This window comes from Taudactylus pleione, unplaced genomic scaffold (assembly GCF_031769625.1).
Source record: "Taudactylus pleione unplaced genomic scaffold, aTauple2 ptg000185l, whole genome shotgun sequence".
NCBI lineage: Eukaryota > Metazoa > Chordata > Amphibia > Anura > Myobatrachidae > Taudactylus > Taudactylus pleione.
In genome coordinates, this window is record NW_028284587.1 from 2697241 (window position 1) to 2723823 (window position 26583).

General features: G+C 45.6%; 2 protein-coding genes across 4 annotated transcripts in view; one reads left to right on the plus strand and one right to left on the minus strand.

The window, feature by feature from the left end:
- The window catches only part of FLI1 (Fli-1 proto-oncogene, ETS transcription factor), a 106959-nt gene extending 87640 nt beyond the window's left edge, over positions 1-19319 (minus strand). Inside the window, exon 1 of one of the 2 annotated variants that reach the window (XM_088476268.1) lies at positions 19155-19319. In XM_088476268.1, the coding sequence (XP_088332394.1) occupies positions 19155-19187 (33 nt within the window). In that variant the 5' untranslated portion in view covers positions 19188-19319. Of the gene's footprint in view, positions 1-18159; positions 18247-19154 lie in introns of those variants that run through there. The other variant, XM_088476269.1, reaches the window with a different exon arrangement.
- ETS1 (ETS proto-oncogene 1, transcription factor) overlaps positions 1-26583 on the plus strand; it is a 474993-nt gene that overhangs the window by 99251 nt on the left and 349159 nt on the right. The gene's annotated exons all lie outside the window — the stretch shown is intronic.

Sequence of the window (26583 nt, forward strand, 5' to 3'; positions counted from 1 at the left end):
TTTTATCTCTGTAGTGAGGATGTGCTACAGTGTTGGATGCACTGGAGGAAAAGGGGCGGAGTGATATAGGTGGGAGTAATTTGGTTTCTGTCAGGGAAAGAGGGCCCGGTTTTGAGAAAGGGATAAGAGTCTGACGTTACCCTCCTTGTGTGCCCACCTCCCTGTGACCCAGGCAGCGTGGCCATGTGGGCTGCTGGGCACAGGGGGTGGAGCCGGTGAGGAGGCAGCAGCATTGGCTGTCAGTAGTGCGGTGTAAGCTCTCCGCTGACAGGAGGCAGAGGTCCTGGCGGCGGAGCAGCGCAGAGTGACTGGCGGAGGCTGTGAGCGGGGTGGAGTTGCAGCACACCCCCGCTGTTGAGAGGCTGTGCTCCCGAAGAGGGGTGTGTCTGCAGGTGTGGATTTGGAGCAGCAGCGGCTGCATCAAGAGATCAGCTGCCAATCAGAGCCAGGCTGCCGGGAGCCATCTTGTGCTATGAGAGGCAGGTCTGGATGCCTTTGTTAGGAGAATCAGTGAAAAGCACCAATAGTGACAAGTGGATGACTGGTAGTGGTAGTAGCGCCCACCAGTATAAGGGGCCCATTTATCAAAGTGCATTTGAGGTAAATTCCCCGAAAACACCTGTTTTCGGGGGTTTACCTCAAATACTTAGTATCCCCCGAATGTATGAAGGAGGGACCGCAGCAGGTATCTCCGATACCTGCTGCGATCCCTCCATTGCCGCCGGCAGCTGCCTCCTCCATAGGTTTCTATGGAGGATGCGATGCTGCCAAATGTATCAATATCAGGAATGCGAAGCATTCCCGATATTGGCCCCAGCAGCTAACGCTATCTAAAGATAGCGTTAGCCGCTGTTTCCTATGGGCACTTACCGCATATCAGCCGGCGGAGGGATCTGCCAGATCCCTCCGCCGGCAATGGGCGCCGCTCATGTGCAGTCCGGGGGGACTGCGCATGCGCAGAAGCCCCGACTGCCCTCCGGAGACATCGCAGGGACGGGCTCTTTTCGGAGCCCGTCTCCCTGCATGTCCCGGATAATACATCCGGCAGATAGGATCGCATTTTGCAATGCGATCAGGGGCGATACTGCATGCCCTGATCGCATTGCAAAATGCGATCATTAATAAATGGGCCCCTTAGTGAGTAACCGCAATACTTTGCATCCCATACAAAGCCTCACAGAGCATCAGGAGACTTGAGGAGAGTGTAGAGGGTTGGGGTTTGGAAGCCTGTGCAGGGGTGGCAGTTAAATACATACAGTATCTGGCTGTTACCACTACAGGATCTATTGTATCTTGATTAAATGAACACTGTAGGGACAGGTCAGCTGTCACAGATGGGAACGGGAGCGCAGTCATCTGAAGCCAAAACTAAGAGCCAGGTAAGTTTGGACTCTCATGGGGGTCATTCAGACCCGCTCGCGAGCGGCAGGATGCTCGCAAGCGGGTCGATGTTCCCCCACTGCGCATGCGCACGACGGAGGGAGCTCCGTCGTGCGCATGCGCGAGACCCGGCGAGTGACGGGCTTTCCATCGCTCCGGGTCTCGCACCAAAGGGGGCGTGCTGTCGATGTTGATTGACAGCACGCCCCCTTTGGTGGGCGTGCCGGGGGCGTGCCTGCCAGACGGAGGCGTTCCCATGAAGCCGGCCCCACTGACATCAGTAGTGATGTCAGTGGGAGTGATTTTGGCTCTGATAGAGCCAAAATCACTCCAGGGCTTGCGGCAGTGAGACCCTACCGCAGGGTCTCCGTCGCAAGCCCGATGGTCGCAATGGTCAAGACCATCGCGACCATCATCATGGACGCTCGCATATGCTGTGGGTGGTCACCCACAGCTATGCGAGGGACCAGGAGGCCGCTCCATTTTCATGGAGGAGGGCACTGATTCAGAGCGAGCGCTCTTGTCAGAGTGTTCGGCTCTGAATCAGGCCCTTAATCCCGCCAGCCGGCTTCCCGACTGCTTTATCCCAGCGAGGGCTCTGAATCAGGCCCTTAATCTAGACGCCTGTCATTTTACTGACGCCGTGAGACCGGCGCCCGGCATCCCAATCGAAGTGATGCAGAGCGCGGAGAGACGCGAGGGGGAGAGGGTTAGGTTTAGGGCTTCCGGGGGGGACATAGGGTTAGGCACCCCCCTGGGAGGTTAGGGTTAGGCTAGGGGGAGGGAGGGTTAGGCACCCCCGGGGGGGATTTAGGGTTAGGTTTAGGCACTTAGGGTTAGGCACTGGTGGGAAGGTTAGGGTTAAGCACCCCTAAGGAGGGTTAGGGTTAGGGGAGGGAATTAGGTTAGTGAATACTTACTTTAGGGACGATCAGTATTTTCACCCATGTCGGGCAGCCGCTGTCGGGAATCCGGTAGTCCGGCTGTAAATCATACCGATTCCGAGAGAGGGTAAGGGTGGGTACAGTAGACTGTACAGGAGTTAGTAACCCAGTATCCCTTTTAGAGAGTAAAGGGGGGTTACATATAGAGTGTTTCCTGTATGTTCCTATTTGTGTTTTACTATCTCTGCATTTTATCTTGTTTTGCCTTCTGTAAGACAAATTGCAAAGTTATTTATAATTATTAACATTTACTCATTAAGTGCCATCTTATAACGTTGCGCTTTACAATTAGGTACCAAAACAGTAATAGAACCGTAATAAGACAGATAATAAGTCCCTGTAATAAGAGGGCCCTGCTCGAAAGCTTACACTCTATATGGATATAGGCAGTGACACGCAAGGATAAGTACATCTTGTGACGAAATTTAATAGTTGGTGTAGTAAAATGGAAACATATTAGAATCTGTCTATATCTCACAATCTATTTGCCACAATTCCAAAAATTCAGTGTTTAGCTCACTGGTAAAACATAGTAAAACATTTGATTCTCATGTATTAACCTACTAACATTATGAAATATCTTTACTAATTTAGGGGTCTATTTACTAAGCAGTGTTAGGAGACAGAGTGAAAAGTGATAAGGTGCCAGCCAATCAGCTCCCAACTGTCATTTTTCAAACACAGCCTGTGAGGTGGCAGTTAGGAGCTGATTGTCTGGCACCTTATCACTTTTCACTCTGTCTCCTAACACTGCTTAGTAAATAGCCCCCTTAAATGGAACTATACAGCAACGTAATTAGCGCAGAAATTACATCTTCCTGGCGCTGTTCTATTTTTCTGAAGTTTTTTTTTTCTGCCACATCTCTCATCTCTTCCCAGCCGGTACCGGTAATTTCCAGCTTACAGGAGAGAAGTCAGAGGGGGAGGCGCAGGTGGGAGGTGCGGGAAGAGTAGCAACGTGAATAGCACCACTGCAGCGAACCGCCTCTTCGAGTCCCCGAAACACTCACTTGAACGATAACGATTGTATAAATCATTCAATCGTTAATATCGTTGACATGTAGGGCATGCATCGACCAACGATGCGCGTTCCCGCATAACGATATCTGACATCCACTGTGTTTTGCAGTCAGATTTGGATGATTTCATTCATTTAAATGCTGTCAGAAATAGTTAATCGTTCATGAAATCGTTGGTAAAATCGTTTGTCGTTCAAATCGTTCATCTAGCAAGTCTGACCGTGTGTGTGCACCATAAGGGAGTGGGCAGATACGGGAGCCAGGGCTGCTTTTTCTGGAGCTTTCCAAAATTTGTGACTCTCTCGCCATTTTGTCAATTATATTTTAATGTTACTATAAGTCAGTGAGACATAAACATTAATAAAATAAATCTCTCAATTGTATACCGATGCTAAACTCTAAACACATTTTAGGAAAAGAACCACAATTGTAATTCTACCCCTCTTCCCCTGCCAGCATAAAATAGATCTTCCCCTTCGCTAAATTGTCAGCCTGCAGGCCAAGGGCCTGATTCAGAGCCGCTCGTAAGCGGCCACTCGTTCGTTCAGAGCGTTGTTTGCCCAACTGCGCATGCGTACGGATCATAATATGCGCGCGAACCAGTCATTGCGGCCGAAAATCGTTTGTTCGCTAAATAGCGAATGCCTGCTATTTTGAGTGACAAGAGGAGGCGTATGTGGGTGGTAACAGGGGAAGGTGCTTGAAAACGGGGAGTGGAGATCCGAACGCAGGCGTGCTTAAAGGTCAAAATGGGCGTTTTATGGGTGTGCATAATTAATACAGCAGCGTCATTGACCACGTCACTGGGTTATTTTATAGTCAGAACTGCTCGCAAGATTGTGGTAGGAAAAACCAACCACAAGAATAGCGAGCAGTTCATACGCTGGTCGATTAATCTAATAAATAGCGGACATGACGTAGGATGCGAGCGGCCAGGGGGCGTAGTTATCCAAAAAACGACCGCAAGTTTTGTTCGCTCGTTCAGACATAGAGGCGTGAACAGACTGCAAAGAGCGAACGGTTCATTTGAATAGCCACCCCTATTTTCTGAACGACCGTCCGCAAATTGCGTCCGGCTCTGAATCAGGCCCCAAGTCTTTATAGGCTTCCCATTGGTCATCTGTGTCCATGTTAAATATGTTATTGTGCTGGGAGGTCCTACTTATTTCTGGGAAGATTAGTTCCACCGTAAAGCGACAAAAATACTCCTGTTAATAGCCCCAAAGATCCTATTTTTAACACTTGACTTCCTAAGTGCAACATTTCAGTCAGCAACAAGATGCATCCTGTGCAGTTCCAGATCCACGCCATTGAGCTGTTCCGTGAGTCTTCTTTAACACAATAAATGTGTCTAAGACAGATCAGAACGGAAGCCAATAAAACTGAACCTCCTAATATACAGTGGGGCATGCAGAAAATTAAGTAGGGTATGTTACTTTTGTATTGTTAGTTAGTGTATTTATTAATTGGCTCATTTCTATGAGAATCTATTGCAATAATGTCATGAATAATGTCACCTTGGTTTACCCTGTCTGACAATGACAGGGAAGGTGCAAGGTTTCTTAGCACCCTAGGCAAAACTTCAGCCTACGCCAGCCACCCATCCCCACCACAATACCCACTTCCCAGCCCCTCAGGTGAAAGTGTGGAGGCGGAGTCTTTATAAGTTACACATCCACCGCCTGCATCACATACTGATGTCTCTCGCTCTGAGACATCCTTTTTTTTTTTTTGCAAATAGCACACTCAGTGACACCACCCAGATCTCGACGTCTTAGGCAACTGTCACGGTAGAGCCGGACCTGTAGTGGCTCTGTGACATAGGCGCTACTTCCAAACCTGTGTTGCAGTTGTGAAGTGCTGGAAGCAGCATCATAGTAATAGGTGTCCGGAAAGAAAAGTAACCCTGTATGCAGTAATAGTAACAATCATTAGTAACAGTGGCGGTAGACACTTAGGGCCTGATTCAGAGCCGGACGCTGTGAACGAGCGCCTGCTCTGAATCAGGGCGTTTTTTTTTTTTTTTTGGAGCGTCCTCCTGGACGCTCGCATAGCTGTGAGTTACCACCCACAGCTTATGCGAGCGTCCATGATGATGGTCGCGATGGTCAAGACCATCGTGACCATCGGGCTTGCGACGAGACCCTGCTGTAGGGTCTCGGTGACTGCAAGCCCTGGAGTGATTTTGGCTCTATCAGAGCCAAAATCACTCCCACTGACATCACTAGTGATGTCAGTGGGGCCAGACCCAGACGGTACCATCGACCCGCTTGCGCTCGTGAGCGGGTCTGAATCAGGCCCTTATTAGAAAGTAAAGGAGTGCGGTTGCAATTCTCCGAAGGAGTCATCAATGTGATCAGCCAAAGTGTCCTGCCCCTAACAGCACCAGGCTCTCCAGTATACTTGGAAATGTCGGAGAGCGCTATATAGCAATAGAAGTCGGGACATAGATCGAGCAGTACTTATTTATTAAAGCAGAAATGGCCCTATAGGAATGACAGTTTGCCCGTTTGGAAGTTGGCGCTGCCAGTTTACCTTCTCCTAAAGTTTCTTCTTTGAATTTCACTATGGCACTTGTTTCATTCAGCATTCTGTCGCATTGTCCCCAACTTATGAATGTCTGAGGCCCCCATTTATTAATGATCGCTCGATCTGGGCATGACATTACCGCCCATGATCGCATTGAAATATGCGATCATAGCGCCCGGATGTATCATCTGACACATACAGGGACACGGGCTCCGTAAGGAGTTTGTCCCAGCGATGTGTCTGGACAGCTACCGGGGCTGCTGTGCATGCATAGTCACGCTGACCGCACGGCCGCCATAGCTGCGTTCTGAAGGATCCCTCCGCCGGCTAATTATGTGCCGTGTAGCCCTTAGGCTACAGCGGCTAATGCCATCTTCTGATGGCGTTCGCTGCGGGGGCCAATAATTAATTGGTATATTTGGCAGCATCGATTCCCCCACAGAAACCTAAGGGGCATCTGCCTGCGGGAATGGAGGGATCCCAGCAGGTACCGGACTTAATTTCCATTTATTATACAATAGGAGTATTTCTAAGTCAATTCCCACAAGTACAGTATATAGTTAACTGGGGTTTATATTTATTAATTTGTATATTAATATTCCAGTATATGGGAAATAAAGATTTGATTTACAGTTTATGCATATCAACATCACTTGTGTATCATTAATATTATTTTTTTAACAGTTTCTTATATAGCGCAAAATATTCTGTTGCGCTTTACAAATGGAAATATTATAACTACTATTTATTTACAAATATTACACTCTGTAATGTAACACACAGCCAAGATTGTAAACATAAGGGTAGAATAACATGTGTCATGGTTTTGTCTATATTTGCCCTGTAAAACTCTGAAGCGATTTAAAACAAATTGAAAGTATGTTATCCGCATTCTGCTATCCATAGTAATAGCGGAGCCCCCACCTCTCTTCTCACACAGTCCCGTCTGTCAGTCCCTGACAGAAAACATCACTCTCTCAGTCATTGCTATCACCAGTTACTGATCTAATCAAACATTTTCACTTGCTGCAGTTTGTTACTTCTTAACTGTATTTTCCAGCAGGTCAGCAGATTCCGATAGAAAAAAAACACACAGATCAAAAGTGCTCTCCACCCAAAGCAACGCAGACCAACCCCATTCTCAGCAGCGGCTCAGTCTGCGGGCACAGCTGGCTCCAGGGGAGATACCCTGTAGCCCCCTCCCCACCAGCGACGCAGGCCTCACCACACTCGCATCTAGAAGCATCAGCACATATCACTCCCCTTTATACAGTTCTTACACTGTTACTTATATACAATTCTGCTAGAAGAATCCACTACAGCATTCTCTGCAACATAAATTGCATTTACAATGTATATACAAAAAGCAAGGGGATAGACTGATATTAGAGGGGGGGGGGAGGAGAACCCTGAAATAAAATTATATAAATACAGTACGTCTTGTTTCTAATTTGTATCACAATTTAACCCATTGTACAGTGCTATAGGTTAGTGTCTTCGGAATACAGTACTTATTAATATACATGACTTTTCTGAAGAAGGGAGTATGGAATTGTATGTTTAGAGTTCATTGTGTTGATATAATGCAGTCATCATATCCTGTGTGTATATATACAGTATAATGAAGCGTGAGCACACGCAGCAATGTGTTCCACTGGCAGCTTCCTCACTTTCTTGCCTCAAAACCCATTTAAATGCATCTTGGGTCTGCTGCATGGGCTCAAATCTACTTCCAGGCCTGTCTAGGCCTCATGCACTGTCCTCTCTATTGGTGCCCAAACAGTACCCAGCTAATGGTACCCAAGTTTTGTCCTCGCTACTGGTGTCCAGCTCTAACCAAGCTACTGATGCTTAGGATCTGTTTTAATTACAGTTGCCCAGATTCTGTCCTACTGGCCTTTTGCACAACTCTGCCCAAGCTACTGGTGCCCAGGTTCTGTTCTCACTATTGGTGCCTGGGGAATAGGCTGGGCAACTCATTGAAGCTAGAAGAAGTCATGGATGGGATCAATTCAGTGCTCGGTGATCCTGTACCCAACGTATGGGCAAGCGAACAGAATCCAAGTCGCTGAAGTGGAAGAGTGAGGTTGGCGGAGTACTGGTGATATGGAATATGTTAGGGAAGAACAAGAAGGAGAAGGGCCCTGCCCATAAAAGCTTACATATTAATGGGAATGGAAGAACAGTTGGAGGATAGACTGGGAAAGATAAATGTTGGGGGATGAAGAAGTATCAATTTAAGAAAAGGGTTGGTACACTTAAATAAAAAAGGTACGTTTTAGGAGCCCGTTTAAAACTGGAGAGGCTGGTAGAAAGTCTGATTTAGGCGAGGGAGTGAGTTCCAGAGGATGGGGTCACCTCTAGTGAAGTCTTGAGGGTGAGAGTAAGAGGAAGTGACCAGGATGGAAGAAAAACTTTGGTCAGAGGAGGAGCGGAGAGGGCACCAGGAAGTGTGGTAGAGATGGCAGGAGGGGCAGAATGGTTTAAGGCTTTGTAGATGAGAGTGAGGAGTTGGAAATAGATTCTCAGGGGGATAGGAAGCCAGTGAAGTATGACGCAGAGGGGGTGGCAGAAGCGGTATGGTGGGTAATGAGCAGCAGCTTTAGCTTAACTTGAAGTGAGAGAGATGAAGACCAGAGAGGAGGTTACAGGAGTCTAAGGGCCGTATTCAATTAGGTGCGAAAAGCTGTGTTTGGTGATAAGCGTTTTTAAAATGAGTGAATTGGCTGGAAAAATTATATAAATAATACAGCAATAATAATTGCCATATTTAAATTGGGGGTACATAAAAATGGGTACTAGTATATTTATGTGTCTATAAAGTGCAGTTTTAATTTTTTTTAAAAAATGTTAAAAACACCACATACAGCCCCCCCAAAATACCTGTCCCATCCATACAGCCCCCCAAAATACATGTCCCAGTACTTTAAACCCATTTTCCAACACTTCTTTTTTTTTACATTTTCACCCCAAAAATTTACATGTCATTAATAGGAGGAATTAAGCTCAGTTAATTTTTTTTTGCCTAGTCATTAGAAGGGTGTCCTAAGGGTTCTGAACCAATTCCCCACATTTTTAGACAAAAATTTAGATTTTGCCTATTTTATCACCTGCCTCTGAGATGGTGAAAACTTATTGCCAGTTTCTGCCTATGGAGTTTCACACATGCAAAAAGTCCGGCAATCGGATAGTGCGATACGCACATATGCGCGAAAAGTTTGCAATGACGAACGCTGTTCACCAAACGCAACTATTTGCACCAAATTGAATACGGCCCTAAGTGGGAAATGAAGAAACCATGCATGAGAGTTTTAAGGCATCAGGGGTAAAGGCCAGATCCTGGCGATGTGTCGGAGGTAGAAGCAGTAGGTTTGAAACATGGCCTTGAAGTGTGGAATGAAGGAGAGCGGAGTAGAGAATGACACAGAGGCAGCGGACTTGGGGGCAGAAGACATGGCGATGTTATCAATAGAGAGGGGTGAAGGGTGGAGGAGCAACTTTGGTCTTGGACAACAGAGAGTGGTGAAGGGTGGAGGAACAACTTTGGGCTTGGACAACAGAGAGGGGTGAAGAGTGGAGGAACAACTTTGGTCTTGGCCATGTTGAGTTGCAGTATGTTCTGAGATATCCAGAATAGTAGCAGACGGGGAGTGAGTGAGGACGGAGGGAGAGGGGTCAGTGGTGGAAAGGTAGATTTGATTGTCATCAGTATATAGATGGTATTGAGAGCCGGAGGAGCTAAGGAGATTTCCGTGGGATAGATGTACAGGGAAAAGAGGAGTGGGGCGAAGAAAGGACCTTGGGTACAACGATAGGTAGAGAAGTGAAGGGGAGGTAGAGGGAGAAAAGTAGTGGTTGGTGATTTAGGACTTGAAGCATGAAAGGGCGGAGGTCGATGGAGTATGGAGGAGGAGAGGTCGATCGGCAGTACTGAGTATATGGGATGAGGAGAATATACTACATATGGTTGTATATGGCGTGAGGATATAATATACAGTGTGTGTGTGTGAAAATATATATATATATATATATATATATATATGTATATATATGTGTGTGTGTAGATAGCTATATATGCTGTATATAAGAGGTGAGTACATGCAGTGTCGGACTGGGGCATGAAGGGCCCACCAGGGAATGCAGTGGTAGGGGCCCATGCTTAAAGGGTGTGGTTATCCATCAGAGGGGGTGTGGCCAGTCACCCAAAATGCCTGGCTAATCAATAGGTGTAGATTCTATAGAAGGGAACCAATCACCCATATTGATCAGTGGTACTACTCCACCAGATAACTCACCATCATGATCTAATAGAGTAACAATGTATCATTTGAGGTCTGGAACCTCACACCTTGAAGAGGGGGTGGGCCCTTAGGCAATGGGGCCCACCGGGGATTTCCCCTGTACCCCTGTGGGCCAGTCCAACACTGAGTACATGATACTATATAGAGATATGTAAATAGCTGTATATATTGTGTATATAGATGGCTTAGACTATAAGCCTGCCTCTTACCTCTATATCTGTATGTCCCCAATCTTGTTTTACTACTCTTTGTTCCTATTTGTACAGTGTGACGGAATATACTGACACTACAGATGTGTACACTTACATCTTACTTCCTTGCGCATTGAACAGCCCTTCTAGTTGCGCCATGTTATGACTCTGGAGTGACGAGCGTCTTTTTGTGCAACTTTATACCTTCAAATACGTTTCATTCACAAAGTGATGTGAATAGGATACACAGACAGCTTCTGCTGATTAAGATACTATGTGGCATGTTCTATGTGCAACTGCGGGTGTATCTGCATGCAAACAGCTACGTTACAGTGCCAGAGCCACTGACGCTGTAACATACATTTCGCATGAAGGTAAAAAGTTGCACAAAAAAATGGGCAGAGCTGCCAAGTCACAGGGGGCTCATGCGCTAGGTTTAGCGCGCTTTGTAGCGCACGGTAAGATGTATGTGGACACTTTTATTTTTCTGGAAAAATAGGTTCAGGAACTGGGGGTGGAGCTACTCGGGATGGAGCTATAGAGAAACTATTATACATACATATTTACATTATTTAGAGAAGAATGCACTGAAAAGGGACTTTAAAATAAAACTTATCTTATGGAAAATACATTTTGGCCCAGGACATTACATCATAGTTAATGAGAGTTTCAGTTCATGCTTATTCCTGCAGAAAAATTGCTCTGGAAGAAATTCTTAATAATACTAAGGTGTGTATGGTGTTACGCTAAGATACTCTATATAGATAGCTGTATATAATGGTGTGTAGATAGCTGTATGTGCTGTGTATATAGGATGAGGAGATACTATATATAATGGTGTGTAGATAGCTGTATGTGCTGTGTATGTGGGATTAAGAGAAGCTACTATATACAGTATATAAAGGCATTTAAATAGCTGTATTTACTGTGTATGGGGCCCATTTATTAATGATCACTTGTATATATCTGTGAGCACCTGAGTCTGTATATGGGAGACTGCGCTGAGTAATGTGATATGTGACACCTGTATATTTGTGTGCTCCTGAGTCTGTATATGGGAGACTGTGCTGAGTAATGTGACGCCTGTATATCTGTGTGCTCCTGAGTCTGTATATGGGAGACTGTGCTGAGTAATGTGACACCCGTATATATCTGCGTGTTCCTGAGTCTGTATATGGGAGACTGCGTTGAGTAATGTGATATATGACACCTGTATATCTGTGTGCTCCCGAGTCTGTATATGGGAGACTTTGCTGAGTAATGTGATATGTGACACCTGTATATCTGTGTGCTCCTGAGTCTGTATATGGGAGACTGTGCTGAGTAATGTGATATGTGACACCTGTATATCTGTGTGCTCCTGAGTCTGTATATGGAGACTGTGCTGAGTAATGTGATATGTGACACCTGTATATCTGTGTGCTCCTGAGTCTGTATATGGGACACTGCGCTGTTTAATGTGATATGTGACACCTGTATATCTGTGTGCACCTTAGACTGTATATGGAGACTGCGCTGAGTAATGTGATAGGAACACGTAGATATACAGGTGTCACCTGAGTCTGTATATGGGAGACTGCGCTGAGTAATGTGATATGTGACACCTGAGTAATGTGATATGTGACACTTGTATATCTGTGTGTACCTGAGTCTGTATATGGGAGACTGCGCTGAGTAATGTGATATGTGACACCTGTATATATGTGTGCTCCTGAGTCTGTATATGGGAGACAGCGCTGAGTAATGTGATATGTGACACCTGTATATCTGTGTGCTCCTGAGTCTGTATATGGGAGACTGTGCTGAGTAATGTGATATGTGACACCTGTATATCTGTGTGCTCCTGAGTCTGTATATGGGAGACTGCGCTGAGTAATGTGATATGTGCACCTGTATATCTGTGTGCTCCTGAGTCTGTATATGGGAGACTGTGCTGAGTAATGTGATATGTGACACTTGTATATCTGTGTGCTCCTGAGTCTGTATATGGGAGACTGCGCTGAGTAATGTGATATGTGACACCTGTATATCTGTGTGTACCTGAGTCTGTATATGGGAGACTGCGCTGAGTAATGTGATATGTGACACCTGTATATATGTGTGCTCCTGAGTCTGTATATGGAGACTGTGCTGAGTAATGTGATATGTGACACCTGTATATCTGTGTGCTCCAGAGTCTGTATATGAAGCACAACGGAACTTGGCATTCTAAAAAGATGAGGCGTGTAAATTGTAGCACTTCGTATACAGATTCAGAGACTTGGTTGCATTCAGATATACAAGTCAGGGTCGTTTCTAGAGAGGAGGGGGCCCGTGTGCAGTCTCCGACATGGGCCCCCTCCTCTCTGCCCCGCGGCTGGCAGAGTTATAGACTCTGGGCACTAGAGTGTGCCCAGAGTCTATAATGTATGCACAAGGTCACCGGGAAAATGGCTGCGGTGGCCATTTTCCCTGTACTGTGCATGTGCAAACTACGGGAAAATGGCCACTGCGCCCATTTTCCAGTCGTTTAACAGCGCCGGACCCCCGCGCCGACGTGGGACTCTGGAGAGGTAAGTAATATTATGGGTGCAGGGTGTGCGGTGCAGGGCCCCCTGGACCCAGGGGCCCGTCTTCCCTGCACACCCTGCACCCATTATAGATACTCCCCTGATACAAGTGTCGCATATCAAATTAATCAGCACAGTCTGCTGGTGCTTCGAAGTCACAGCATATTGTGACTTAGACACAGTTTTTTGGGAAAAAACGCTGTGCACTAGCAGAGTCTCACAGGACCTGATGCGCCGAGATGGGCTTTTTAGTGTGACTGTAGCAAAGATGTATAAGGACACATCTCTATATCTATGTAGATAGATATACAGTATATATTGTGTACAGTATATGTTGTTTTTGTGTTGGCATAATAATTGTATATGTCTATTATTGAGACGGATGTGTCGTTGTTGCACAGGACAGGCTGCTTACACAGATCAGCACTCACACACACAGTACACTACTACATACAGTACACACACACATAGCAGATATCACACAAGAACATACAGTACACACACAAAGCTCACTACTACATACAGTACATACACATGCCACACAAATACATAAAGTACACACATAGGGCCTGATTCAGACCCACTCGCGAGCGGCTGTCCGCTCGCAAGTGGGTCGATGTTGTGCACTGCGCATGCGCACGACGGCGGGAGCTCCGTCGTGCGCATGCGCCAGACGTGACGAGCGAAGGACTTTCCTTCGCTCGTTGTGTCTGATCAAAGGGGGCATGCTGTCGATGTTGATTGACAGCATGCCGCCTTTGGTGGGCGTGCCGGGGGCGTGCCTCCCTGACGGGGGCATTCCCAAGGGAACGCCTACCGTCAGAAGCCGGCCCACTGACATCACTAGTGATGTCAGTGGGAGTGATTTTGGCTCTGATAGAAAAACTGAAAAACTCAACCGCAGGCTCCGGCTCGCAGTGGCGATGGTCGCGATGGTCAAGACCATCGCGGCCATCAACCTGCACCCTCGTATAGGCTGTGGGTGGTGACCCACAGCTATACGAGCGTCCAGGAGGACGCTCCATAATTATGGAGGGCGGCCCTCATTCAGAGCGTGCGCTCTGCTCAGAGCGTGCGCTCTGCTCAGAGCGTACGGCTCTGAATGAGGGCCATAGCTCACTACTACATACACATAGCACACAAGCACATACAGTACACACAGCTCACTACTAGAGTATACACTACTACTACTACAGTACATACATAGCACACTAGTACACACACCTAGTACATACAGTACACACACCTAGTACACTAGTACACACAGGGCTGAGCGCTCGCAAGCAGGTCGATGTTGCCCAAGTGTACATGCGCACGACGGAGGCTGCTCCGTTGTGCGCATGTGCGAGACCCAAATAACGACGGCCAAGCCGTCGTTATGGGTCTCGCACCAAAGGGGGCATGCTGTCGATGGTGAGTGACAGCACGCCCCCTTTGGTGGGCGTGCCGGGGGCGTGGCTGCCCAGACGGAGGCGTTCCCATGGGAACGTCTACCGTCTGGGGCCGGCCCCACTGACATCACTAGTGATGTCAGTGGGAGTGCTTTTGGCTCTGATAGATTTGGCTCTCCAGGGCTTGCGGCAGCGAGACCCTACAGCAAAGGTCTCGTCGCAAGCCCGATGGTCGCGATGGTCTTGACTATCGCGACCATCATTTTTGCCGCTCGCTATAGCTGTGGGTGGTCACCCACAGCTATGCGAGCGGCCAGGAGTACACACACATACCGAAGCACACTATACATACATATATACTGCACACACTTCGTACACTAGTACCTACGGTACATGCACCTATTACACTAGTACATACAGTTCTCACTAGTACACAAACACACTAGTATATATAGTACACTAGTACATACAGCACACAAGTACACACAGTACACCCATCTAATACATACTGTACACACCTAGTACACTAGTACATATATAGCACACAAATATACTACACTAGTACATACTGTACACTAGTATATACAGCACACACCTAGTAATACATATAGTACATACACCTAGGTATGTATGTACATATAGAACATACATAGTGCATGCAGCCCAAACACCTAGTACATATAGTACACATACCTAGTACACTAGTACATCCAGCACACACCTAGTACATGCAGCCACACAAACATACTAAACTAGTACATACAGTACAGTACATTAGTATATACAGCACACACACCTAGTACATTAATACACACAGTACACCCTCCTAGTACATGCGATACACACTCCTAGTACACTAATACATGCAGTACACACTCCTAGTACATGCAGTACACACTCCTAGTACATTAGTACATGCAATACTTACTCCTAGTACATGCAGTACACACTCCTAGTACATGCAGTACACACTCCTAGTACATTAGTACATGCAGTACACACTCCTAGTACACTAGTATATGCAGTACACACTCCTAGTACATGCAGTACACACTCCTAGTACACTAGTATATGCAGTACACACTCCTAGTACATGCAGTACACCCTCCTAGTACACTAATACATGCAGTACACACTCCTAGTACATGCAGTACACACTCCTAGTACACTAATACATGCAGTACACACTCCTAGTACATGCAGTACACCCTCCTAGCACACTAATACATGCAGTACACACTCCTAGTACATGCAGTACACACTCCTAGTACATTAGTACATGCAATACTTACTCCTAGTACATGCAGTACACACTCCTAGTACATGCAGTACACACTCCTAGTACACTAGTATATGCAGTACACACTCCTAGTACATGCAGTACACCCTCCTAGTACACTAATACATGCAGTACACACTCCTAGTACATGCAGTACACACTCCTAGTACACTAATACATGCAGTACACAATCCTAGTACATGCAGTACACCCTCCTAGCACACTAATACATGCACTACACACTCCTAGTACATGCAGTACACACTCCTAGTACATTAGTACATGCAATACTTACTCCTAGTACATGCAGTACACACTCCTAGTACATGCAGTACACCCTCCTAGTACACTAGTATATGCAGTACACACTCCTAGTACATGCAGTACACACTCCTAGTACACTAGTATATGCAGTACACACTCCTAGTACATGCAGTACACCCTCCTAGTACACTAATACATGCAGTACACACTCCTAGTACATGCAGTACACACTCCTAGTACACTAATACATGCAGTACACAATCCTAGTACATGCAGTACACACTCCTAGTACATGCAGTACACACTCCTAGTACACTAATACATGCAGTACACACTCCTAGTACATGCAGTACACACTCCTAGTACATTAGTACATGCAGTACACACTCCTAGTACATGCAGTACACACTCCTAGTACATGCAGTACACACTCCTAGTACATTAGTACATGCAATACTTACTCCTAGTACATGCAGTACACACTCCTAGTACACTAGTATATGAAGTACACACTCCTAGTACACTAGTATATGCAGGACACACTCCTAGTACACTAGTATATGCAGTACACACTCCTAGTACATGCAGTACACACTCCTAGTACACTAGTACATGCAGTACTCACTCCTAGTACACTAGTACATGCAGTACACACTCCTAGTACACTAGTATATGCAGTACACACTCCTAGTATATGCAGTAAACACCTCCTAGTACATACAGCACATTATTATATACAGCACACAAATCTAGTACATTAATACATGCAGTACACACTCCTAGTACATGCAGTACACACTCCTAGTACACTAGTATATGCAGTACACACTCCTAGTACACTAGTATATGCAGTACACACTCCTAGTACACTAATACATGCAGTACACACTCCTAGTACACTAGTATATGCAGTACACACTCCTAGTACACTAGTATATGCAGTACACACTCCTAGTACACTAATACATGCAGTACACACTCCTAGTACACTAGTATATGCAGTACACACTCCTAGTACACTAGTATATGCAGTACACACTCCTAGTACACTAGTATATGCAGTACACACTCCTAGTACATGAAGTACACACTCCTAGTACACTAGTATATGCAGTACACACTCCTAGTACACTAGTATATGCAGTACACACTCCTAGTACACTAGTACATGCAGTACACACTCCTAGTACACTAGTACATGCAGTACACACTCCTAGTACACTAGTATATGCAGTACATACTCCTAGTACACTAGTATATGCAGTACACACTCCTAGTACACTAGTATATGCAGTACACACTCCTAGTACACTAGTATATGCAGTACACACTCCTAGTACACTAGTACATGCAGTACACACTCCTAGTACACTAGTACATGCAGTACACACTCCTAGTACACTAGTATATGCAGTACACACTCCTAGTACACTAGTATATGCAGTACACACTCCTAGTATATGCAGTAAACACCTCCTAGTACATACAGCACATTATTATATACAGCACACAAATCTAGTATATTAATACATGCAGTACACACTCCTAGTACACTAATACATGCAGTACACACTCCTAGTACATGCAGCATACACATAATACATTGTAAATACATCGCACACACATAGTACACTAGTGCATACAGCACATTATTATATACAGCACACAAATCTAGTATATTAATACATGCAGTACACACTCCAAGTACATACAGCACACACATAATACATTGTAAATACATCGCACACACATAGTACACTAGTGCATACAGGAAACACATCTAGTAGAGTAGTACATACAGCACATTACTATATATACAACACACAAATCTAGTATATTAATACATGCAGTACACACTCCAAGTACATACAGCACACACATAATACATTGTAAATACATCGCACACACATAGTACACTAGTGCATACAGCAAACACATCTAGTAGAGTAGTACATACAGCACACACATGTACAATGACAGGGATAGGGTGGTGGTAGAGAGATGTGGGGAAGCAGGGTCTCCTCTGTAAGGAGAAATTGGGTATTCGGGATGATAGTGGAGGGAGGAGCAGAGAAGATCAGTGATGAGAGAGATGGGGAGCAGAGATCGTTGGGTCAGTGGGTCCCATACATCCAGGAATGGGGGTGCATATGGGTCCAGCTATGCGAGTCGGGAGAGCTGGGGGATTTTATAGGTCCAGCAATGGGGAATACGGGGGAGGTGAGATGCAGATAAGTCAGGACACATGGAGAGAATAGGGGCGCTGAGCGCCGCACCCACCCTGGGCAAGGGGGCAGTAATACAACTCCTACCTTAATGGTCCCGTCCATGTGCAGCTGAGAGCAGGAGAGCCCGGTAATAGCCCACACATTGCCCGGTCACACAGTGCCCTCTCCAGCTGATGCTCTGTCTCTCTCTCTGCTGGCGGAGACTGCACCGGATGAAAGTTTTTTTTGCTCATTTTGGGAAGTGAAGTCACTGCTAGTGCTCCTACATCACATACACAGGATACATTGCCGCACGGAGATAAGGGGGCAGCATTGTCTCTGCTACTGCCCCTTTCCTGCCCATGTCCCCCTTTACTATCTCCAGAGAGGACTTTCTGTGAGTCACACTCAGTACCCACCTCATCTAGCGACACCTTGTCCCATGGCTGCTGGCTCTGTACTATCTATCTATCTATCTATCTATCTATCTATCTATCTATCTATCTATCTATCTATCTATCTATCTATCTATCTATCTATCTATCTATCTATCTATCTATCGTAGCTATCTATCCATCTTATATTTATCTATCAGTCTCTCTCTCTCTTTCTCTCTCCCCCCCCCTATACTATGATATAGGAGAAAAGCTATTCTTATGTTAGGCACAGTGCACTCATTACCTATAGGAATGTACTATCTATCTATCTATCTATCTATCTACTATCTATCATCTCTCTATCTATCTATCTATCTACTATCTATCATCTCTCTATCTCATACCTCTCCCCTATACTATGATATAGGAGTCATGCTATTCTCATGTTAGGCACAGTGCACTCATTACCTATAGGAATGTGGGTACCTGCGCTCCCAGTAGAGCATGTTACTGGTATATACTGGGATTTACTGTAGTGTTGATAGTTACTGGTTACTTTGATGTTCTTGGTACACTGAAGGTGCATGTTGTGCTCCTCCAATATTAGGAAAAGTATACTAGGGTTACCTCTGGTGTCAGGGGGTATAAGTGACAGGTTATACAATGAATGGCCTCAGCTCTCCGTGTGATCTCCAGTAATCAGCACAATTAGCAGCCACCGACCTTTCTGTGCTCCACCAGTTTCTTCAGATGCATCTCTCCCGTCTGCCAGCGTGCGGGGTAATCCAGAGTCCGGGGTAAAAGGGATTAGATCCACCTGGTGTGATGTTGGGGGGGCTGTGCAGGGTCCTCCAGGCAGGAATCATGTGCCCAGTTGTCCCGTCTGTGAGCAGGACGCTTCCAGGCTGTATACCTTCTCCTGATATGTTCTCCTTACCTCCCCCCTAAAATTAGCCTCATCAATTCTAAGATGCTGTAGGTTAAGGAGGGAGGGTCTGCCTCCATGTAGACTTGGGGGGAGGGAGATGGGTAGGGTACTTACACCCCTCACTACTTCTCCCCCTCCCTCTGTCTGCTCCACAATCCAGGGGTCTGCATCCAGGTCCCCAGAGCCTGCCACATCTGGATGCTGCTTGCGGGGTCATTTCTCCCCTTGCCTGGGGCCACTAGAGCAGCACTTAACCCTTCAGCGTCTTTCCAGGCTCGTCTGTAGATTATTAGTGTTGTTATTAGTCCTTAAACTCAGCACTAAAAGTCCCAGCATAGAGCCGGGAAGCCACAGGTTTATGCAGTAGGGGATGTGAATACAATGTATCATGTGAGGATACGTGTTACATTTTATGGATACACTCTCAGCATCATGTGAGGACCTATGTCTGATGTCTGTATTCCATACGGTGGTGTCTGCTCCCTGGTGTATGTATAGGATGCCTGTATTCCATATGGTGGTGTCTGTTCCCTGGTGTATGTATAGGATGCCTGTATTCCATATGGTGGTGTCTGTTCCCTGGTGTATGTATAGGATGCCTGTATTCCTTACGGTGGGGTCTGTTCCCTATGGTATATGTATAGGATGCCTGTATTCCATACGGTGGTGTCTGCTCCCTGGTATATGTATAGGATGCCTGTATTCCATACGGTGCTGTCTGCTCCCTGGTATATGTATAGGATGCCTGTATTCCATACGGTGGTGTCTGTTCCCTGGTGTATGTATAGGATGCCTGTATTCCATACGGTGGTGTCTGCTCCCTGGTATATGTATAGGATGTCTGTATTCCATATGGTGGTGTCTGCTCCCTGGTGTATGTATAGGATGCCTGTATTCCATACGGTGGTGTCTGTTCCCTGGTATATGTATAGGATGTTCCCTGGTGTATGTATAGGATGCCTGTATTCCATACGGTGGTGTCTGCTCCCTGGTATATGTATAGGATGCCTGTATTCCATACGGTGGTGTCTGTTCCCTGGTATATGTATAGGATGCCTGTATTCCATACGGTGGTGTCTGTTCCCTGGTGTATGTATAGGATGCCTGTATTCCATACGGTGGTGTCTGCTCCCTGGTATATGTATAGGATGTCTGTATTCCATATGGTGGTGTCTGTTCCAAGGTATATGTATAGGATGTCAGTATTCCATACGGTGGGGTCTGTTCCCTATGGTATATGTATAGGATGCCTGTATTCCATACGGTGCTGTCTGCTCCCTGGTGTATGTATAGGATGCCTGTATTCCATACGGTGGTGTCTGTTCCCTGGTGTATGTATAGGATGCCTGTATTCCATACGGTGCTGTCTGCTCCCTGGTGTATGTATAGGATGCCTGTATTCCATACGGTGGTGTCTGTTCCCTGGTATATGTATAGGATGTACCCTGGTGTATGTATAGGATGCCTGTATTCCATACGGTGGTGTCTGCTCCCTGGTATATGTATAGGATGCCTGTATTCCATACGGTGGTGTCTGCTCCCTGGTATATGTATAGGATGTCTGTATTCCATATGGTGGTGTCTGTTCCCAGGTATATGTATAGGATGTCAGTATTCCATACGGTGGGGTCTGTTCCCTATGGTATATGTATAGGATGTCTGTATTCCATATGGTGGTGTCTGTTCCCAGGTATATGTATAGGATGTCAGTATTCCATACGGTGGGGTCTGTTCCCTATGGTATATGTATAGGATGCCTGTATTCCATACGGTGGTGTCTGCTCCCTGGTGTATGTATAGGATGCCTGTATTCCATACGGTGGTGTCTGTTCCCTGGTATATGTATAGGATGTTCCCTGGTGTATGTATAGGATGCCTGTATTCCATATGGTGGTGTCTGTTCCCTGGTATATGTATAGGATGCCTGTATTCCATACGGTGGTGTCTGTTCCCTGGTGTATGTATAGGATGCCTGTATTCCATACGGTGGTGTCTGTTCCCTGGTATATGTATAGGATGTCCGTATTCCATACGGTGGTGTCTGTTCCCAGGTATATGTATAGGATGTCAGTATTCCATACGGTGGGGTCTGTTCCCTATGGTATATGTATAGGATGTTCCCTGGTGTATGTATAGGATGTCAGTATTCCATACGGTGGGGTCTGTTCCCTATGGTATATGTATAGGATGTCTGTATTCCATATGGTGGTGTCTGTTCCCAGGTATATGTATAGGATGTCAGTATTCCATACGGTGGGGTCTGTTCCCTATGGTATATGTATAGGATGCCTGTATTCCATACGGTGCTGTCTGCTCCCTGGTGTATGTATAGGATGCCTGTATTCCATACGGTGGTGTCTGTTCCCTGGTATATGTATAGGATGTTCCCTGGTGTATGTATAGGATGCCTGTATTCCATATGGTGGTGTCTGTTCCCTGGTATATGTATAGGATGCCTGTATTCCATACGGTGGTGTCTGTTCCCTGGTGTATGTATAGGATGCCTGTATTCCATACGGTGGTGTCTGTTCCCTGGTATATGTATAGGATGTCCGTATTCCATACGGTGGTGTCTGTTCCCTGGTATATGTATAGGATGCCTGTATTCCATACGGTGGTGTCTGCTCCCTGGTGTATGTATAGGATGCCTGTATTCCATACGGTGGTGTCTGTTCCCTGGTATATGTATAGGATGCCTGTATTCCATACGGTGGTGTCTGTTCCCTGGTGTATGTATAGGATGCCTGTATTCCATATGGTGGTGTCTGTTCCCTGGTGTATGTATAGGATGCCTGTATTCCATATGGTGGTGTCTGTTCCCTGGTGTATGTATAGGATGCCTGTATTCCTTACGGTGGTGTCTGTATTCCATACGGTGGTGTCTGTTCCCTGGTGTATGTATAGGATGCCTGTATTCCATATGGTGGTGTCTGTTCCCTGGTGTATGTATAGGATGCCTGTATTCCATATGGTGGTGTCTGTTCCCTGGTATATGTATAGGATGTCCGTATTCCATACGGTGGTGTCTGTTCCCTGGTATATATGATGCCTGTATTCTATATGGTGGTGTCTGCTCCCTGGTGTATGTATTTATTTATTTATTTTATTTATTATTTATTACCAGTTATTTATATAGCGCACACATATTCTGCAGCGCTTTACAGAGAATATTTGGCCATTCACATCAGTCCCTGCCCCAGTGGAGCTTACACTCTATATTCCCTACTACATGTGCACACACATACACACTATGGGTAATTTTGTTAGGAGCCAATTAACCTACCAGTATATTTTTGGAGTGTGGGAGGAAACCGGAGTACCCGGGGGAAACCCACGCAAGCACAGGGAGAATATACAAACTCCACACAGTTAGGGCCGTAGTGGGTATCGAACCAACGACCTCACAGCTGTGAGGCAGTAATGCTACCATTACACCATCTGTGCTGCCCATAGGATGTCTGTATTCTATACGGTGGTGTCTGCTCCCTGGCGTATGTATAGGATGTATGTATTCCATACGGTGGTGACTGTTCCCTGGTATATGTATAGGATGTCTGTATTCCATATGGTGGTGTCTGCTCCCTGTAATATGTATAGGATGCCTGTATTCCATACGGTGGTGTCTGTTCCCTGGTATATGTATAGGATGTCTGTATTCCATATGGTGGTGTCTGCTCCCTGTAATATGTACAGGATGTCTGTATCCCATACGGTGGTGTCTGTTCCCTGGTATATGTATAGGATGCCTGTATTCCATACGGTGCTGTCTGTTCCCTGGTGTATGTACAGGATGTCTGTATTCTATACGGTGGTGTCTGCTCCCTGGTGTATGTATAGGATGCCTGTATTCTATATGGTGGTGTCTGCTCCCTGGTGTATGTATAGGATGTCTGTATTCCATACAGTGGTGTCTGTTCCCTGGTATATGTATAAGATGCCTGTATTCCATACGGTGGTGTCTATTCCCTGTTATATGTATAGGATGCCTTTATTCCATACGGTGGTGTCTGTTCCCTGGTATATGTATAGGATGTCTGTATCCCATACGGTGGTGTCTGTTTCCTGGTATTTGTATATGATGCCTGTATCCCATATGGTGGTGTCTGCTCCCTGGTGTATGTATAGAATGTCAGTATTCTATATGGTGGTGTCTGCTCCCTGGTGAATGTATAGGATGTCTGTATTCCATACAGTGGTGTCTGTTCCCTGGTATATGTATATGATGCCTGTATTCCATACGGTGGTGTCTATTCCCTGTTATTTGTATAGGATGCCTTTATTCCATACGGTGGTGTCTGTTCCCTGGTATATGTATAGGATGTCTGTATCCCATACGGTGGTGTCTGCTCCCTGGTGTATGTATAGAATGTCAGTATTCTATATGGTGGTGTCTGCTCCCTGGTATATGTATAGGATGTCTGTATTCCATACAGTGGTGTCTGTTCCCTGGTATATGTATATGATGCCTGTATTCCATACGGTGGTGTCTATTCCCTGTTATATGTATAGGATGCCTTTATTCCATACGGTGGTGTCTGTTCCCTGGTATATGTATAGGATGTCTGTATTCCATACGGTGGTGTCTGTTCCCTGGTGTATGTACAGGATGTCTGTATTCCATACGGTGGTGTCTGCTCCCTGGTATATGTATAGGATGCCTGTATTCCTTACGGTGGTTTCTGTTTCCTGGTATATGTATAGGATGTCTGTATTCCATACGGTGCTGTCTGTTCCCTGGTGTATGTACAGGATGTCTGTATTCCATACGGTGGTGTCTGTTCCCTGGTATATGTATAGGATGTCTGTATTCCATACGGTGGTGTCTGTTCCCTGGTGTATGTATAGAATGTCAGTATTCTATATGGTGGTGTCTGCTCCCTGGTGTATGTATAGGATGTCTGTATTCCATACGGTGGTGTCTGTTCCCTGGTATATGTATAGGATGTCAGTATTCCATACGGTGGTGTCTGCTCCCTGGTGTATGTATAGAATGTCAGTATTCTATATGGTGGTGTCTGCTCCCTGGTGTATGTATAGGATGCCTGTATTCCATATGGTGGTGTCTGCTCCCTGGTGTATGTATAGGATGTCTGTATTCCATACAGTGGTGTCTGTTCCCTGGTATATGTATATGATGCCTGTATTCCATACGGTGGTGTCTATTCCCTGGTATATGTATAGGATGCCTGTATTCCATACGGTGGTGTCTGTTCCCTGGTGTATGTATATGATGCCTGTATTCCATACGGTGGTGTCTATTCCCTGGTATATGTATAGGATGTTAGTATTCCATACGGTGATATAACATTAGATGTATCTCTGTGAATTATAGTGCACATGCATCTTGTATCTCTGCTGCATGTGAATCCTGGAATGCATATTGATATTCGCCTGGCTTCTTCGCTCTTGGCGGTGGTTTCTAAACATGTCATCACATAATAAATGCACTGCGGCCATATAGAAAATAAATGTATTACTTCCTATCAGACAGGAGGTAACCATCCAGTGAGGGATGACATAGTGCAGACTCCCCCTGGCCTGTGTGCGTCACTAGCTTTGCGCTCGGGTTAGTACATGGCTGGAGACGCAGACCGCAGTTTGGGAAGCCTGGCCTCTTGCTTAGGGCTACAATTAATTAGAGATTTATTTTTATTGGAAATGCTTAAATCTCCTCTGACCTTAGCAAAACAGTACTGCAAATGGGTCACTGATGCGCTTGAATAGAATTAAATATTTGCTGTGAAGTCATTTTTGCAGGTCTGCTTTCAATTTGCCCCAGAATTCCTGGACTTCCATTAACAGAAAAATTGGAGACCACTTTTTTTTTATTCCAGAGGGAGTGTGATAGGGGAATTAGTTTAGGGTTATTTCCCCCTCCATTTATTAACCCTTTCTTGTGTACAGACATACCTCAGCAGGGGGAAATATAGTGTTGGTGCTCCCTACTTCTTTAAATAAACCGTACGGCAACTTCAACCACCATACAAATTGTTTCTTTATAAATAGAAATATGACAATAACGATACATATTTTCTGCAAATCTTCACTAAAGGTTACTTATAAAGCGCTACAAGCATGTATAAAAGCAAATTACATTACCATTAGCAATATTGTATTCTTGTAATAGAAACATCTGTAACATTACTATTTCTGCAATCATTTTGTTTGATACAAAGTCAAATCGTTGTGTATTTAATTGGTAAATAAAACACAATATTGACCTGGCTATTTACATTGCAGTGGGATTTTCATCCGGCAGATTGCATCCTATAGATCGCATGGAGATTTGTATATACCCCATTCCCAACTGTTTCCATGTCCTTGGGGCTTACCAAATACCTTCCTCGTGTCTCTCCTACAGGGGTATCATAAGTGATTGCAGAAATTCATCTAACAACAGTATTAAATATGTGTGTGTGTATGTGTGTATATATATATATATATATATATATATAATATAAAATATGGAATCGGTATGATTTACCGCTGGACCCATGCCCGGCGGTTGGAATCCCGACAGCGGCATCCCGGCAGAGGAGGATATCCCGATCGTCCAAGGTAAGTATTGTCTAACCTAATTCTACCCCCTAACCCTAACCCTCCCTTAGGAGTACCTAACCCTAACCTCTCCCCCCCAGTGACTAACCCTAATCCCCCCTCTGTGCCTAAACCTAACCCCCCTTTCCCCGCCGCCTAAACCTAAGACCCCCGGGGGGGTGCCTAACCCTAAGTCCCCCCCTCCCAGGGTGCCTAACAGTAACCCCTCCCTACCCCTAGCCTACACCTAACCTCCCGGAGGGTGCCTGACCCTACTTCCTCCCCGGGAACCCTTAACCTAACCCCCCCACCTCGCGGCTATCCCTGCTCAGTGTCCCTTCAATCGGGATGCCGGGCGCTGGTCTCCCGGCATCGGTGAAATGACAGGCGTCTAGATTTAGATGCCTGTCATTTAACCCTAGCCGGGATTAAGCAGTCGGCAAGCCGGCTGTCGGGATTAGGTCCGCCGGCTTCCCGACGTCATACCATATATGTATATATATATATTTAACAAAAAGGTTTTCACTCTAGCGCTCAAACCTTATATACTCCAAATTGGAATATAATTCAGTGATTGTTATGAATTTGTTAGAATCGTGTTTACTTCCATATAATATAGAGGATACTGACTGCAGAGCCGGCCCCAGGCATAGACAAACTAGGCAAATGCCTAGGGGCATGCATTCC